At 40.5% G+C, this 18213-nt stretch overlaps 1 protein-coding gene across 1 annotated transcript in view; it reads left to right on the plus strand.

Annotated features, from left to right (window-relative positions):
* The window catches only part of LOC125459471 (mucin-6-like), a 210458-nt gene that overhangs the window by 131216 nt on the left and 61029 nt on the right, over nt 1–18213 (plus strand). Inside the window, exon 16 of the mRNA XM_059652220.1 lies at nt 16515–16609. Coding sequence (XP_059508203.1) covers nt 16515–16609 — 95 coding nt within the window. The remainder of the gene's footprint in view (nt 1–16514; nt 16610–18213) is intronic.

Below are 18213 nucleotides of genomic sequence, written 5' to 3' on the forward strand. Positions count from 1 at the left end.
AGTGTCTGTGTAGGTTTCCTCCCATAGTCCAAAGATGTGTAATTAGGTGGCTTGGCCATGCTAAATTGCCCATAAGATTCAGGGATGTGCGGATTTGGCGAGTTATAGGGGGATGGGCCTGAGGGTCCAGTGTGGACTTCTTGTGCCAAAGGACCTGTTTCCACACTGTAGGGATTCTATGATGAATGACCAGTCTACCATGCAAAATTTTGTTGCGCAATGATGGGAATGGAATTTGTATTTTACCATGTGCCTTGAAATCTTTTAATTCATGTTATATGCCTGATTTTGGTTTTTATTTCTTGGTACAATAAACTTCTTCTTTATTGATAAAACCAAATTTACAATATTGAGTGCTTATGTTTCAGTGAGAGACCACCTTGTTAGATGTTAAAAAACAGATCTATTTATCAAGCCACAATTCAAATTGGGACCCAACCTGTCCAGTAATGACATCAACTGAGGTCATAACTTCCCGTGTACTAATTTCCCGAGCTTCACATATCATTTTACATGTCTTATTGCCGGTGGTAAACTGCCCATTGAACCAGAGCTGATTTTTGGTTTGATGATGTTTATGGAATGAGAAGTATGTCACTAAAGATTGTTCTGCTGATAACCCACTTTGTCCTGTGAATGTCAGTTTTGGCTTGCTAGATCTATCCTTGGTATATTGCCTTACTTGGTTGTCGAGCTGCACAACATGAAGAACATTCTTACTGTAGGATTAGACTTTTTTGCCATTAAGACTATGTGATAATTATCCCCATCAATGATATCATAGGCAGAGGTGTCTTTGATCATTAGATCAACAAAGAACATAGGAACTAGGAGCAGAAGTAGGCAATTCAGTTAACTTGAGCCTGCTTTGCCATTTGTAATGATCATGGCTGATCTCATCTCAGCCTCAATGCCCACTCCTGTTTGCTTTCCATAATCCTTCAACCTATTACTAACTCTAAATCTGTCTGTGTCCTCATTAAATGTACTTAATTTACCAGCGTTAGCTATTATCTGGGGTAGTAAACTTCTCAGATGCATGATGCTTTGGGAAAAGTAATTTCTTGTCTGTTTTAAACCTGATGTCCCTGAGCTTAAAATTATGACCTCTCATTTTCGATTGCCTCTTGTGAGTAAATATCCTTTTTGTATCTACTTTGTCAATCCTCTTTAACATCTTATAATACTTCATATGGATCTCCTTTCATTCTTTTAAACTGCAGAGAGTATAGGCCTAAACTGAGCAGTATCTCTTTATGACAAATGCCTCATCTCTGGAGTCAATATAGTGAACCTCCTTTGAAGTGTCTCCAATACAATTACACTTCTCTCCAAGTAGGGAACCAAAATGGCATGCAGTACTCCAGAGGTAGTCGGAACTGCAGATGCTGGAGAATCTGAGATAACAAGGTATAGAGCTAGATGAACACAGCAGGCCAAGCAGCATCAGAAGAGCAGGAAAGCTGATGTTTCGGGTCTAGACCCTTCTTCAGAAATGACCCTGAAGAAGAGTCTGGACCCAAAGCCTCAGCTTTCTTGCTCCTCTGATGCTGCTTGGCCCGCTGTGTTCATCCAGCTCTACACCTTGTTATCTGCAGTACTCCAGATGTGGTCACACTAATACCTTGTAAGTTGCAGCAACACTCTCTTCCTTTTATACTCTTGTTCTTTCAGCAATAGATGCCAAAATTCCATTTACCTTCTTTACAAAAGTGAACATAGACTCAGTGTTTTTTTATATTGATCTTTATGATATTGACCAAATTGTTGACCAAAGTAGGAGGACTAATTTCCAACCCTGAGGGAATTACTAACAGTTCTGAAGTGAACTATAAGCAGGGATAGGGCAGCTGGTAGAATGTACATAGTCTAGCTTGTTCCCATCAAAAGGCTTAATTTTAGGTAATTTTCTTATACAGCAGAGGCACCATTGATAACTTGAGGTTAACATAAACTGCATTTTTCTTTGCAGAGGCAAGTAAGGAGTACATGACAAACGATTAAGCTTCAAACAATGTTAAGGTGAATGTTTAAGGACATTCGACCAATCAACAAATGTGGTAACTCTTTGGAAGATCTGCCCAAAATGTCAAAGTGCCAACCGCCCTTTCAGAAAGCACATAGGCTTTCAAATGTCAAGTTTTGTGCTTTCACCACAATTCCAGATATGGAATTACTTGACTGATCAAGCCTCTATATTAAAACATTCTTGCGCCATGTCCCTTCATTCTTTTGCAAGCTAATAAACACTTCTGTCAACATTCCGCTCAACACTCAAGGTTTTCACTGCCATTGCATCCAAATCTCTTACACATCATTGCCACTGAAGATTTGAATCAGAATGCACAGCATGATATTTAACAGCAACTTGCAGCTATATAATTGTTTTAATGTAGTAAAATGTCTTAAGGAACTTTACCAGAAGTAAATCTGGCATAATATAACACTAAATCATATTCAGGGCACTGTAAGGTAGATGATTAAATGCTTAGCAAATGAGGCAAGTTTAATGGAGCATCTTAAAGGAAAAAATGACTTTTTAGATAAGGAATTCAATATCCTCCTCCAGTGATCCTACATTTTCACTTTCACCATTCTTAGTAAAAGAAACAATTCAAAATGTAATAATTCCTTCATTAGTTAAACTAACTTTACCTCTGATTCATTCTACCGTCTCTTTTTACTTACATATACTTATAAAGTTTTTGTTATTCCTTTTTGTGTAGTTTGCTAATTTTTTAGTCCTTTTTCATTTTCTGCCTTCTAATCACTACTTTGGTCTCACACTAAATTTCTGATATCCTACATGAAGTTTAAAAAAGTATTGCTGCCTTTATTTGGCATTGTTCCCCTTTATGCAGTGCAACTTCTTACACTGTGGGTAGTGAAACAAGCAATATTGCTTGTTCAAAATACACACATACAAATATTGCTCTGGATTGAATGAAAGACTTGGTAGGGCTTAAAGCTGACTTGCTATTTGCTTTTTGCATCCCCATCAAATTAAAATTCCACCCATAGGTTTTGCTTTAACTTTAATTGCACTGTTTTGTTTATTCTTTCATGAGATGTAGGTGTTGCTAGTAAGGCCAACATGTTGCTTATTCCTAATTTCTGTTGAACTGAATAGCTTTAGGGGAACCTCTTGTGGTGCAGTCATAGTGTCCTTGCCTCTGGACCTGGAGGCCCGGTCTCAAGCCCCACCTGCAGAGCTGTGTAACATCTCTGAACGGATTGTTTAGACAAAAAAGTCAATTTTCTTTAAGTAAAACTGAGTGGTCTACTAGGCATTTTAAGCAGCAATTAAGAGTCAACTACATTAGTGGGGGTATGGAATCATATGTTGGCCAAACCAGGAAGGAGAGCAGATTTTCTTCCTTCAGGGACTTTTTAATGAACTAAGTGGGTTCTTAAAACAGTCAGTGATAGCTTCATGGCCAAGTATTCAATTCCAGATATTATTAAATTAGTTTAAAATCCACTATGCTTGGATTTGAACCCACGCCCCCAGAGCATTAGCCTGGGCATCTGACTTACTACTCTAGTGATATTATCAGTAAGTCACTGTTTGCCATGCCCCATATTCATATAAGGTTTTAGAGTAGATTTGTAGCTCGGGTTGTGGGTGTTGAGGTTGTTTGGCTCGCCGAATTGGTTTCTTGTTTCGCAGACGTTTCGTTACTATGCTGCGTAACATCCTCAGTGCAGCTTCCAATGAAGGATCAGTGTGTTTTCCCACGTGGTTTTTAAACTCTGGAGTCCATTGAGCTGGATTGCCTCACTTCCGGTTTTCCATTGTAGTGGAGTGTATACGGGGTTGAGTTCAGTGTGTTTATTCATAGCATGCTTCATGGAGTGCCAGGCTTTTAGGAATTCTCGTGCCTGTCTTTTTCTAGCTTGACCTAGGATTTTGGTGTGGTCCCAGTCAAAATGGTGGTTCTCCTTGACCATGTGGATTGAGTTGAGTGAGTATTGGTTGTGTCTTTTTGTGGCCAATTGTTGTTCATGTACCCTTGTTGTTAGTTTCCTTCCTGTTTGTCCGATGTAATGTTTCTCATAGTCTCTGCAGGGGATCTTGTAGATGACATTGGTCCTGCCCATGGCGGGGAGTGTATCTTTAGTTTGGGTGAGCAGTTGTCATAGGTTTGATGTGGGTTTGTGTGCCACTCTGATGCACAGTGGTCATAGGAGTCTTGTGGTGAGTTCTGATGTGTTCCTGATGTAGGGTGGTGTGATGAGTGTGTTGGGGCGTGTAGTATCTTCCTGATGTTGTTCGTGTAGGCATCATCTGACCCAGTTTTTTGGATATTCATTATCCTTGAAAACCTGGAAGAGATATTGTTCTTCCTCTTGGCATAGTTCGGTGTTGCTGCAGTGTGTTGTTGTCAGGTTAAATAGTGTTCACACGCAGCTTTGTTTGTGTGTGCTGGGATGGTTACTGTCGAAGTTCAGTACCTGACCTGTGTGTGTGGCTTTTTTGTGTACTTTCGTTTGCAGTTCCTCATTTATCTTGCGTTCTACCATGATGTCGAGAAATGGGAGCTGTTTATTTTTTTCCTCCTCTCTGGTGAATTTTATTCCAGTGAGGGTGTTGTTTATAAGTTTGTGGAAGGGCTCCCATTTCTTCCTTTAATCCCTGTAAATTCTATACTTTCTCTTACCTTGGTTATTTCGTCATCTCTGCTCCATTAAGCCCAAAGGATACAGACTTTGAATGTATTTGATGTTCAGCCAGTTTATCCATGGATTGCTGGTTTGGCTGGATCATAAGGACAATCTAGTCAGGCTGTCCTCTGCTGAAATTGCCCAGTGATTCTGGATTATGCTGGAAAGCAAGGGTAACTTTTGAGTTCCATTCCACACAGATTATTCGCTTACACCTCTTCGTTCTACCCAAACCGTTTCACCAACAACAACAATCCTAGTCGTTGAAGATTTTAAGCATCTATCCAGTAGCCCTTGACACTTCTCTCCCACCTCTTTGGTCACCAATCCAGAAGGCACCTTCAATCCACACACTGAATTCACATCGTATCCTGATTCCTCTTCTATTTTCACTTATATCATAGTCCTCTTCCACACACCCCCACTCCAGTTTACCCCCCACCTCAGCTTGCCTCTCAGATTAACTTGTGGTCTGTCAGTACTATTCTCATCAAACTATTTACCACCTAACCTTGCTTCCTGGTTGCCATACTAGAAAGCAAAGGAAACTGTTCATGCTTATGGCTAATAAAGTTATTTTGTAGTGTAGTCACTGCTGTAATGGGGCAGTTAATTTGCACTAAATCTCACAAGCAGCAATATGATAAAAAAAACAGATGACCTGTTTTCATTACATTATTGAGATTAGATTCCCTACAGTGTAGAAACAGGCCCTTTGGCCCAACAAGTCCATACTGCCCCTTGAAGCATCCTACCCAGACCCATCCCCCCAAAACCCACACACCCCTGAACACTACGGGCAATTTAGCATGGCTGATCCGCCTAGTCTGCACGTCTTTGGACTGTGGGAGGAATCTGGAGCACCCAGAGGAAACCCACACAGACACAGGGAGAATGTGCAAACTCCACACAGACAGTCACCTCAGGCTGGAATTGAACCCGGGTCCCTGGTGCTGTGAGGCTGCAGTGCTAACCACTGAACCACTGTACTGCCCCTAAGGGTAACTATTAAGGGATAACTATTGTCTAGGATGTCAAGACTAACTCCCTTTCTCCTCTTCAACATCACTCATTGGCTGAGAGGACATGCTGGATCTCAGTTTTAACAACTCATCAAAAAGATGATACCTTTGATAGTGTAATACTGTCAAAATAAATTGGAAAAATAAAATTACAGAAATGAATGAATGGCTCAAAGACTAGTTCAGGAGAAATGGGTTCTGATTCATAGGCAATAGCATCAGCACTGAAGAAAGTGGGGTTAATACTATTGAAATGGTCTAAACCTGAGCAGTACTGGAGCTGATGCTCTAGTAAGCTGCATAACTTGGCAAGTAGAAGGAGTTTTAAAATAAATTGTTCTGCAGCTGCCAACTTTGACAAGGGAGTACTTGAAACGTCCACTGTGTTCCTCAGCTGAGGATTCCCAGCACCATAGCTGACAGGGCCTTCAGCTGGGTCTGATCAATCTCCCGCACTTCAGCTCTCCCCTCTTTTCCCTCTCAAAACAGTGATGGAGTTGTCCTCATCTGCTATCCCACCAGCATCCACATCCAGAGTATCATTAGCTGCCATTTCTTCTGCCTGCAGTGGAAGCCAGCACCAGACACATATGCCCCCAACCTATTTACATCCTTCCACAGGCACTGTTCCCTTCGGGACATCCTGTTCCACTCCTCCTTCACTCGCAACACACCCAACAGCCCCATGGCACCTTCCTCTCAAACAGCAGAGGGTGTAACATTGTTTACTTCTTCCCTTCTCAGTAACCAAGGGTCCAAATATGCCTTCCAGATGAAGTAGTTATCTACACTTCACTCAATTTAGTCTATTGTATTCACTGCTCAGAATGTGGCCTCTTCTACCTTGGGGAAATGAAGCATAGATTGGATGACTGTGTTCTGTCTGTAAAAAGGACCCAGAGCTGCCCTTTGCCTGCCACTTAAAGTAGCACCTTATTCCCTGGCCAACATCTCAGTGTTAGACGTGCTTCCATGCTCCAGTGAAGCTCAGTGCAAGCCGGAAGAACAGCACTTTATTTTCCACTTGGGAACTCTGCAGTCTTCTGGACTCAATATCGAATTCAACAATTTTTGGGCCTGAGCACCTTCCTCAAGGTTTCCCCACTCCCACACACCAGGCCTTGTTACCACATGGCCAGCTATTACCTCACCATTATTGGCAGCCCCTCTCAGGTGAGAATGACTCTCTTCCAATCTCAGGGTGAGCCTGTAGGTGGCTGAACTGTCTAAGGCGGCTTCCACAGACTCTGTAACACTTGAGGCAGAGGGTGCTTGAGGGAAGGGGTGGATAGAACATTGGTATGGCAGCAGGCTGTTTACGTTATTTTTGCCTGCCTCATGCTTTCTCTTGATGACAAAGTCTTGAGGTGCTTGATGACTTCCTGGATGACTCCTCCACTTTGGACAGACTTCAGCCAGTGATTTCCAGGTATTGGTGGGCATGTTGCACTTCACTAGTGTTGCTTCGAGAGCATGCCTGAAGTGCTCCTTCAGTTCATTTGGGGCTCATCTGTTGTTTAGAAGCTTGGAGTAGAATGCCTGCTTGGGGAGTCTTGTGTCCATCATACAGGCAATGTGCCCAGCCCCAGAGTGGTCAGTTCCTCTGCTGGGGATGTTGGCCTAGTTGAGAATGCTGGTGTTTGTGCATCTTTCTCCCCAGCAGATTTGCAGGATCTTTCACAGCCAACATTGTCAGTACTGCTGCAGCGCCTTGAGGTGTTTGCTCTGGACAGTCCATGTCTGAGAGCCATACGGGAGTGTGGAAATGACCACAGCTCTGTGTACCATGAACTTGACATCAGATTTGATGTTGTTGTCCTTATGGCTGAAGATTGTGCAAGCACACTGGATTTCTTCATCAATAACCAGACTTCTATCAACCTGGCCCGGCATTGCGGAGGAAATTCCTGATCACCAAGGTCCAAGGGGAGGCCTTAGAGAACAATGACCACTTCCAGTGTTCTGGGAGTGCTCTCTTGATCAAAGCAGTTATTGAAGAAGAAATCTGTTAATACGCACAACCCATTGTCAGCCACTAATAGTCCCCATAAGCAGCTTTTCATTCTCCTAGACATTGTCCACTCCTTTGTCTGTCCAGCTGTTCTTCTCCCTCTTTGGGTTCTATCTCCACCTATTGTTCACTCCTTAGCCCTTCCCCCACCCTATCTTCTGCATTAAAACCAACTTTTTCCTAGCTACCATCAGTTTTGAAGAAGTGTCACTGAATCTGAAACTTTAATGCTGCTTTCTTTCCACAGACGTTGTTGAGTGTTTCCAGAAATTCCTGTTTTTTTTCTGATTTCCAGCATCTGCAGTACTTTCATTTTGTTTTATTTTGCTGAAAACCAGAGGCCAATCATTGTCTGTTCTAGCGAGAACGTTGGAACCTATTATCAAGGCAAATACAGTAGGCCACTTAGAAAATCTCAAAATAATGAGATAGAATCAGCATGGCTTTGTGAAAGGGAAGTTGTTATTGAGCAAGTCTGGAAAAGCCTTTATCCTCAAGCAGATGGCAGAAGAACCCCATGAAGAAAATGGTCAGTCAGTCAGGGAATAGTCAGAGTTAAAATTGGGATTTGGACTGTGTTCTCTGTGAGAAGGAATATGGCTATTGATTCGACAACATAAAAATTTGAAAGCTCCATGCCTAGACTCCCATGAGTAGAGAAGCTCAGAGAGTAGAAAACGAAGTATTACTACCTTTAGCTCAGTGACTGTAAAGGTGACCCTGATTGAAAACCTTAAAAACCAACCAAGAAACTATCATCTATGTCTGCGGTACAATGCATCTTGAAAACCACTTAAATAATCTAGACAGTTTTGTTATTTTATTATAACTGCATTTGTTTCTCAGTCTACCTCTTGTGTGAATGAAGCTAAAAACATAGGTTTGTGGTTTTAAGGCATGGACCAATTAGACTACTTTGTTTATTTTTTCTCGTTGAAGTTACTATATTGTTAATAAATTGTTAATTCTTTTGTTTAAGATACAGACCATTGTCTGGAATTGATTATTTGTAGAGTCTGGGATTAGTTGTTCAAAAAGTCTGATTTAGAATCATTGGTATCAATTTTGAGGGGCTTTGAAGGTTTTAGCTTTACTGTGTTGCAAAAACAGAGGTAGAAAGGTTGATTTTGTTTGGTTGTCTGTCTCCATCACTTTTATACAGCTTGGTTACAGCGTGTAGTGTGATTTATCTATTTTTAATATTATATAATTTGAATTTTTGAATTTTGAACTAGTCAGTTTATAGATATATCTGAAGAGGTTTAGTGATTAACTTGTAAGTATTTCTGTAGCCATGTGATATATTTTAAAAATAGTCTGAGCAAGTTTTAGAGGCTGTTAGGATTTTGTTTGCTCATAGAAACTTTCCCAATGTAAACAAAGGAAAGTTGTGCATTAGGCTTTCCATTTAGAATGTCAGAGATTGACTTTTTTCTGATTAGGGAAACACCCATAGCTTGGAAAATGGCGTTTGAGTTTCAGTTTTACCTTGGCTGTATGCGATGTGTTCTTGAGAAATGGAGATAGTTTAGAGCTGTTAAGAAATAGCTTACCTCAGTATAAGAGATTTAGTGAAGATCTCAGACCAGACATATTTTTCCAGAACTCTGAATGAGTTATGTGAAGGTGAGATAGTCTAAGTTCAGTTGAATGAAGAGGAAAGGAAGAGGCTATAAGATTCTTAATACCAGGAATTGGAGATAAATGAACCTGCCCTGTGACACTGTTGTTGTAGGGGATTCTATTATTAGGGGAATAGATAGCATCCTTTGTAAACAGGATCGAGTGTGCCTCATGATATGTTTTCTGCCTGTTCCAGGCTGAGGAACATCTTGGACAAACTTGAAAGGATATTGGAGAGGGAGGCTTTTTGAAACAGCTTCTGGTGGAGCCCACTAGGGAGCAAGCAATTCTGGATTTAGTGATGTGCAATGAGGCGGACTTGATGAGGGAGCTTGTGATGAAGGAACCCTTAGGAGGCAGTAACCATTACTAATTTCAGAAGGAGAAGCTGGAATCAGATGTAACAGTGATGCAATTGAATGAAGACAACTACAGAGGCATGAGGGAGGAACTGACCAGAATTGACTGGGAGAGCAACGTAGAAGGAAGTAGCAACTAAGTTAAAGAACTTGTCCCAAATGGCTATTATCTCCGGATTACTACCTGAACCACATGCATATTAACACAGTGATGCCAGAATGAGGGAAGTAAACACATGGCTAACAGAGTGGTGCAGGAAAGAGAGGTTCCTTTTTATGGGGCATTGGAAGGATCTATACCATTAGTAGGGTCTCCATGTGAACTGAGCTGCGACCAGTGTTCTAGCAAAAAGAGTAAATAGGGTGGATAGCAGGACTTTAAACTTGAAAGTAGGAGGTATGGGGGGAAGGAAAGGGTAAAGCTCCAAGAGGTATAATGGCCAATGGGAAGCAAAGCAGCAGAGTAACACCTGTGGAGATGGGTTCAATTGTATGGAAAAATATGAAAAAAAGGAAATAAGGGAGAATTAAGAAGAGGTTAATAAAATCTCCAGAACACAAAATATGACAGTGTGTTTGGGAAAGGCTAGGAATCATATTTCAAGCACACCGGATAAAAGGATGACATTGAGAAGAGGGACGGTAAATACAGGAGTAAAGGTGTTATATCTGAATGCACGCAGTATACAAAATAAGGTAAAGGAGCTTATGGCATAGTTTGAATTTACCAGGTATGATGTAGTGGTATTATGAAGACATGGCTGCAAAAGATCAGGCCTGGGAGCTAAATATACAAGGATGTACATCCAATCAAAAAGACTGACAGGTGGGTGGAGAGGGTGGGATTGCCTTAGTAGTAAGAAATGAAATTAAATCAACAGCAAGAAATGATGTAGGGTCAGATGATGTAGCATCTGTGTGAATAGAGTTGAGAAACCATAATGGGAGTTACGTACAGGCCTCCAAACAGTGGTCAGGATGTCAGGCTCAAGATACACGCCTGGATATAGAAAAAGCATGTAAGAAAGGCAAAATTACAGAGATCATGGGAGATGTCAGTATGCAGGTGAACTGGGAAAATCAAGTTGGTAGTGGATTGCAGGAAAAGAAATTTGTAGAATGTCGACGAGATGGCTTTTTGGAACAACTTCTGTTGGAGCCCACTAGGGATCAGGCAATTCTGGATTTAATGATGTACGGTGAGGCAGACTTGATAAAATAGTTTGAGATGAAGTAGCCCTTAGGAGGCAGTGATCATAATATGATCACATTTACTCTGTAATTTGAGAGGGAGAAGCTGGAATCAGATGTAACAGTAATACAGTTGAATAAAGGAAACTACAGAGGCATGAGGGAGAAGCTGACCAGAATTGATTGGGAGAGCAGCCTAGCAGGAAAGATTGTGGAACAGCAATGGCAGGAGTTTCTGGGAGTAATTCAGGAGACACATCAAAAGTTCATCCTTGAGAAAAAGAAGCAAGCTGAAGGGAAGATGAGGCAACCATGGTTGACCAGATAAGTCAGGGATAGCATAAAAGCAAAAGAGAAACCTTATTATGTGGTGAAGGGCAGTGGGAAACCAGAGGATTGGGAAGCTCACAAAGACCAACAGAGGACAATGAAAAGGAAATAAGGAGGGAAAATTAAATATGAGGGTAAGCTAACCAGTAATGTAAAAGAAGATTGCAAAAGTTTCGTTAGATATATAAGGGACAAAAGAGAGGCAAAAATGGACATTGGGCCACTGGAAAATGATACCACAGAAATAGTAATAGGGAACAAAGAAATAGTGGAGGAACTTTGCATCAGTCTTCATGGTCGAAGACATGAGTAATATCCCAAAACATCAAGACAGTCGGTGGGTGGCGGCAGAATTGAGTATGGAGCCATCACCAAGGAGAAAGTGCTAGAAAAGCTGAAAAGTCTGAAAATGGATAAATCACCTGGACCAGATGGACTATACCTCAGAGTCATGAAGTTGAAAGCTGAAGAGATTGTGGAGGCGTTCATGGTGATCTTTCAGGAATCACTAGAGCCAGGGACGGTCCCAGAGGACTGGAAAATTACAAATGTAACCCCTTGCCTGTTAAACAAGGAAATATGGCATGTGACAATGCTGTCGGTCTAAAAAGATTGTTTAGTCCTTGGAGTTTTTTGAAGAAAGGTTATAAAGGTAGAGGCACCAAGGAGTCCAGGGAACTAGAAAGCTAAAGCAGTTTAACAATGAAAGGGGAATGGCCAGTTTTCCCAGTTGAGGGTTTTCAAGTTCTATTTTTCAGTTGTAACTGTCACAAGACATTTTGAGTGGCAGAAGGGTTACAGCTTTCAATAAAAGATTCCTAATTGACTTTCTCTGAAATTTCTCTGGATGTTGTTCCCTCCAAAGAATTCCTACAGTGTGGAAACAGACCATTTGGCCCAAGAAGTCCACGCTGACTCTCTGAAGAGCACCCCCGACTAAACTCACCCCCTACCCTATCCCTGTGACCCTGCATTTCCCGTGGCTAATCCATCTAAACTACACATCCCTGGACACTATGGACAATTTAGCATTGTCAATCCACCTAAACTGCACATCTTTGGACCTGTCTGTAAGAATCTGTATTTGAATTTACCTTTTTGCCAAGGGGTGAGTTTATGGGATGTTACAATATTGGAACAGTTCATTGGCCACGTTACTGTGATGGATCAGTCAAGTTTTCCATAAGTTAAGTTATTCTAAATTTTGCTTTCTTTTGTTCGTGTTTCAACTGTAGTTCTTAAGTAAACTCTGCTTTGTTTAAAGCTGTATGGTTTGTCGAGTTGCATTGCGTCTGGAACACTTACTTCACATCGATCCTTAAAATTAGAAAAGGTTAGGGTCGAGGATACCTTGTTAAAATGTTTTGTGAGGATCAGGCCTGGCTCATAACAGACTGGGTGCTCTTGTTGGGATAATTCTATAATTCCAATTTGAATTAAGGGCTGTTGGACTCAAAGGCAGCAGGTGGTAGGTGGTAGTGCCTTTTGTTTCAGATGTTGGCATAAACAATTCTTTGTGAGTAATGGCTGTTTCAGTCACTAAGAGGTTTCTGGGGGTAGAAGAAGTGACTTTGGCGGCTTCACAAAAAGTGAGGAGGGCAAAGCTGTTTGGAATTGGCAGATAAGCTGGAGTTGGGGTTGCCTTTGTCTGTGAGAAACAGAGAGGTAATTGTAGCAATAGTTAACATTTAAATTTGCTGGAAATGCTATTGGAAGCTTTGGAAATTCAATTGCAGATGAAGAGGCTTAAACATGAAAAGGAACAGAAACAGTTTGAATTACAGTTAAAAGCAGAGAAGAAAGAAAAGAAGAGAAGGCCGTAGTAGAAGAAAGGGAGAAGGAGAGAGAAGAAAAGCAGAAAGAGAGAGAGTTTGAACTTCAGAATTTGGCAATTAGACAGGAAAGTTGACTTGATGGAGATGAAGGTAGAAGGTAGGCTTTGTGAGGAGGATCGTGAGGATGAGAAAACCCATCATTGCCAAAGGCCTGGTGAGGATCTGTTTGAATATATCCAAGCATTGCCCAAATTTGATGAGAAGGATGTAGAAGCCATTTTCATTTTGTTTGAGAAAGTGACTAAACAAACGCAGTGGTTGGTGACTGTGGGTTTTGTTGATCTAAACAACGCTGGTAGGTAGAACTAGTGAGGCATTTGCATCATTATCAGAGGAGGTATCTGAGGAAGATGAGGAGGTGAAGAAAACCTTCTTAGGTGCATATCAGCTGGTGTCAGAAACCTACAGTCAATGTTTCAGGAATCTAAGAAGGGGCCCTGATTAAACATTCATTGAGTTTGAAAGAATCAAACAAAGTGTGAGGGATAGAAATTGGAGGAAATAGAAATCCTGAGGTGTTAAGGGAAACAGAACTCATTGAAGATAATAAAGATAAGTTACCACCAGATAAAAAGAAAACCCATGAAGGGGAAAGAGGAGTTAAAATGCTCAAGTGTTTTCACTATAATAAAGTAGGCCACATGAGGTCACAGGACTGGTGGCTTAGGAAAAACACTGGGAAGATGGATGTAGGGAAACAGGATAACCCAGTGAATACTGTTAAAATGGTAAAGGAAGGCACAGTGGTGACTAAAAAGCTGCACCAGAATGTAGAACCTGGTTGGAGATTCGTTGAGAAGGAAGTGCCAGATCTTCTTAAACCATTGACTTGCGAAGATAAGGTTTATTCACATAGACTGTGCTAAATTGCCCATAGTGCACGGAGATGTGTGGATTGGGTATGTTTTGGAGGGATGGGTCTGGGTGGGATGCTGTGGGGGTTGGTGTGGACTTGTTGGGTGGAAGGGCCTGTTTCCACACTGTTGGGATTCTTGGCAGTCATAGTCCAGGATTCTCTTGAGGTAAACTTGCAGGTTGCATTGGTAGTTAGGAAGACAAATACAATGTTGACATTATTTCGAGAAGACTAGAATGTGAAAGCAGTGAAGTACTTTTAAGGCTTTATAGGGTTCTGGTCAGATCACAGTTTTGTGAGTAGTTTTGGTCTCCATACCTCAGGGAGGATGTGCTAGCCCTGGAGTGGATCCAGAAAGATTTATGAGAATGATCCCAGGTAAGAAAAAAGGAGGAACGTTTGAGGACCTTGTGTCTGTAAATCAATGGAGTTTTCAAGAATGAGAGGGGATCTAATTGAAACTTTCAGAATACTGAACAGCCTGGAGAGAGTGGATGTTGGGAAGATGCTTCCATTAGCCGGAAAGACTAGGACCTGAGAGCACAGCCTTAGAGTAACGGGAAGACCCTTTAGAATGGAGATGAAGAGAAATGTTTTCAGCCAGAAATTGGTGAATCTATGGAATTCATTGCCACAGAAGGTTCTGAAGGTCAGGTGATTGAGTATATTTAAGACACAGACAGATAAGTTCTTATTGTCAAGGGGATCAAAGGTTTTGGGAGAACAGGGTTAAGAAACTTATCAGCCATGATTGAATTGCAGAACAGACTCGTTGGGTGGAGTGGCTTAATTTCTGCTCCTATATCTTATGGTCCTGTGGACACGGTTTGTTTTGCTTTCCATTGACCAATGTGGTGGATGTGAGAGAACTCCACTTAATAACAATATTGAGATTAGCCTCTGAGAAGGAGACTGGTTCTGAGTAAGCAACAGCAGCAAACAGAACCTCACTTCTGAAGGAAAAGTATCAAGATGTAGCTTGTCTCCCTCCTGTGTGAAAGGTACCAGAAAATTCAGATCCTTCCAGCTGTTCTAACCAAAGTTTACCTGTAACTGCTTTTTCTACGGCTCTGCCGAAAGAAGAATATAGAAGGCCTTACACATAGTCAAAGGATTAGTTCTCAAGCAGTATCTGAAAGGCTGTACTTTGCTGCAAACGACCTAGTGTCTTCAGCAAGTGACCTAAAAAGGATTGAAGAAAACTGAAAGTCATCAAATTAAAACCATTCATCAATTCTTGTCATCCAGATTCGCATTACTGAACTGATTCATTTCTTTGTTAATCACTTAAAAACTGTCTTTATGTGCATGTCAATTTGTGTGTCTGTGTAATGAAGAAGCGTTAGAATTATCAAGTTTTAAATTAGTAATTCATAATGTTTTGTTACTGTTAGTTAAAGGCAATCTATCCATAATAAATAGGGATTTTTTTCTGATTAAGTACACAAATTTGGTGCCACATACTTTTTTGAGGTGTGTTTGTAAGTTAGATAAATTGGATAGTATAATTACATCTTTTCACATTTGTTGCGACTCCGGGAATATTTATTTCTAGCATACTACACCAGTGGGTCGTGACAGTGATTTAGTTTATTCCACCACATCTTCATTTCTTTTGCAAAGCAATCTTCTGTTTTATTGTTAAAACCAAACCTACTGCATTGTTCACATTTCTATCAGAGATCACCTCATTAAAGCAAAAAATAAAAATGATCTATCAAACCAAATTTCAATCTGGGATTTGACTTGTCTAGTAATTGCATCAGTTGAGTTTTAAAAGTAGGGCACCAGGGGATTGGCAAGAGAATGCTGGAACTTTTCTGTTAACCATGGAATCTATGTGGTGAACAGCTATTCTCAGCCAAGCTATATCATAATTTGTTCTATGCTGATAACACTAGCATTAGCTAGACATCATCTTCACCAGCAAAACAATCCTCATCTGTAGTTGAGTGACATAGGACTGACTATGACTCATGCCATTGTCTGGTAGCAAGGTCAAGCTTAAACTATACCAATCCAAGAAGCGAGGCAGTCCACAGATCAATATTTATTGTACCACTGTCCCAGAAAGGACCCAGGAATAAGTTAGCAGTACCAAGTTTTTTTGATGACAGTGTCCAAGGTCAGAATGTGATGGTAAATTGGGATCATCTGTGGAATCCTGTAATTCTGCATGCACTGTGTAAAGAAACAAAGATCATGTAAATGCTAGCTGGATTGAGAGTTGTTGAGCTGAATTGGACCACAAGAAGAGCCTTAATTAACTACAAGTGAGTTCTTAGCAAATAAAAAAAAGTACATATTTTTGTGATGTGGTGCAATAATAACAGTCTCTCTCTCAATCTTGACAAAACAACTGATCATTGACTTCAGAAAGTAAAAAGGAGAACACGCCTCCATATACATCAATGGAACGGAGGTTGAGAGAGTTGAGCACATCAAGCTCCTAAGATCGACGGTAATTCCTGCTTAAATCTAGTTCATTGCTGCATGTGACTAACATATTGCTCAAAATGCATTCAAGGATGTCCAGGTGAGGAGCAGCTCCATTGATATTTGTACTTGTATTTATGGCCACATAACAATTCAATAACAAAATAATACAATTTGTCTTTGCAGGTATGTTTGCTGAGTCACATTGTTCCATACTGATGAATAAATCCAGCATTTTTGGACAGTGTCATTGTAGGGTGGATCCCACAGATTATTATGAGGTATTTTTTTTATTTTGGAGAATATAGCAGCCTTATTACTGAGTTTTTAGAACCTAAGTAACAACTTTACTGTTGGTGGGGGAGATACCCTGCCTCCAGAAAATATCACACCTTTTTTGATCCATGTAAATAATCTTTTGATTACTACCTCAGCCATGGGCAAACTGGCACAGGCTAAATAAAATCAAGGAGTTAAATGTGTGGCTCGAAGATTGGTGTGGTTGGAATGGATTTCAGTTCATAGAGTACTGGTTTCAATACTGAGGTAGAAGAAAATTGTTTTGGTGGGAATGGACTTCACCTGAACCATGTTAGGACCAGTGTCCTGGCAAATCAAATAACTAAGTTTGTTCTGAGGACTTCAAAACAGGTGGGATTTTGGGGGTGGTAGTAGCAGAGAAGGGTTTGAGAGATGGAAATGTATGCTTACATGGTAAAATGATATGGTAGCCTTAAAAGTCATCTATTTGGTTAATTACACGCAGAGGGGGACAGAGTACAGAAACATAATAAAACCGCAAGAAGTGGGATCAAAGTGGAAGAAGTGGTAAAAAGGCAAAATCAATAGCCATTCCCTTGAATGCACATGGAAATTGGAAAAAAAATAAACGAATTAATGCCAAAATACCGGTTAATTAGAATGATCTTATAGTCATTACATACTCATGATTACGAGCAGATCAAAGTTGTGAACTCAATATTAAGGGTAAGATTGAGAACAAATCAGGAGATAATGAGGGCATGTTACAAAAAGACACTACATTAGTCATGACTGATTTGAATGTTCTTGTAGATTAAGAAAATTAAACTGGCAGAAGGTGCCATAGAAAGAATTTACAGAGTGTATTTAGGACTGTTTCCTAGAAAATATTTTGTGAATCCAGCAGGGATTAGGCTCTTTTGAGTCTGTTGATGTGAACTGAGGCAGATTTTCTAAATGATCTCCGAGGAAAGATTCCCTAGAAAATGGTGACCATAGTATTATAGAATTTAGCGTTCCCTCTACAGAGGGAGAAAGCTGTGTTGAAAATTATTGTGATAAACCTAAATCACATCAATTACAAAGGAATTAGGACAGAACAACCAGGAGTGGACTATGAAAGGATCAATGGTGGTCCACAATTAATTATTAATGACTTGGATGAGAAAAAGTGAATGGACGCTGGCTAAGTTTGTGAATGAAAAATAAGTGAGAAGCCAAGTGATGAAGATGACCATAGACAGTCTGCAATGGAATATAAATAGGTTAAATAATTGAGCTAAAACGTGATTGATGATAGATAATGTGGGATAATGTGAGGGTATGCACTTTGGCAGAAAGAATGGAGGAGCTGAGTACTACTTAAATGAACAAAGACTTTGTGAAACTGATCTGGATGAAGGTATAGATGGTCTGATTAGCAAGTTTGCAGACGACCCTAAGTAGCAGATAGTGAAGGGGACTGTCGGAGAATGCAGCAGAGCATAGATAGATTGGAGAGTTGGACGGAGAAATGGCAGATGAAGTTCAATCAGGCAAATGTGATGTGATGCATTTTGGAAGATCCAATTCAAGAGCAAACTATACGGTAAATGGAAAAGCCTTTGGGAAAATTGATGCACAG

This window comes from Stegostoma tigrinum, chromosome 17 (assembly GCF_030684315.1).
Source record: "Stegostoma tigrinum isolate sSteTig4 chromosome 17, sSteTig4.hap1, whole genome shotgun sequence".
NCBI lineage: Eukaryota > Metazoa > Chordata > Chondrichthyes > Orectolobiformes > Stegostomatidae > Stegostoma > Stegostoma tigrinum.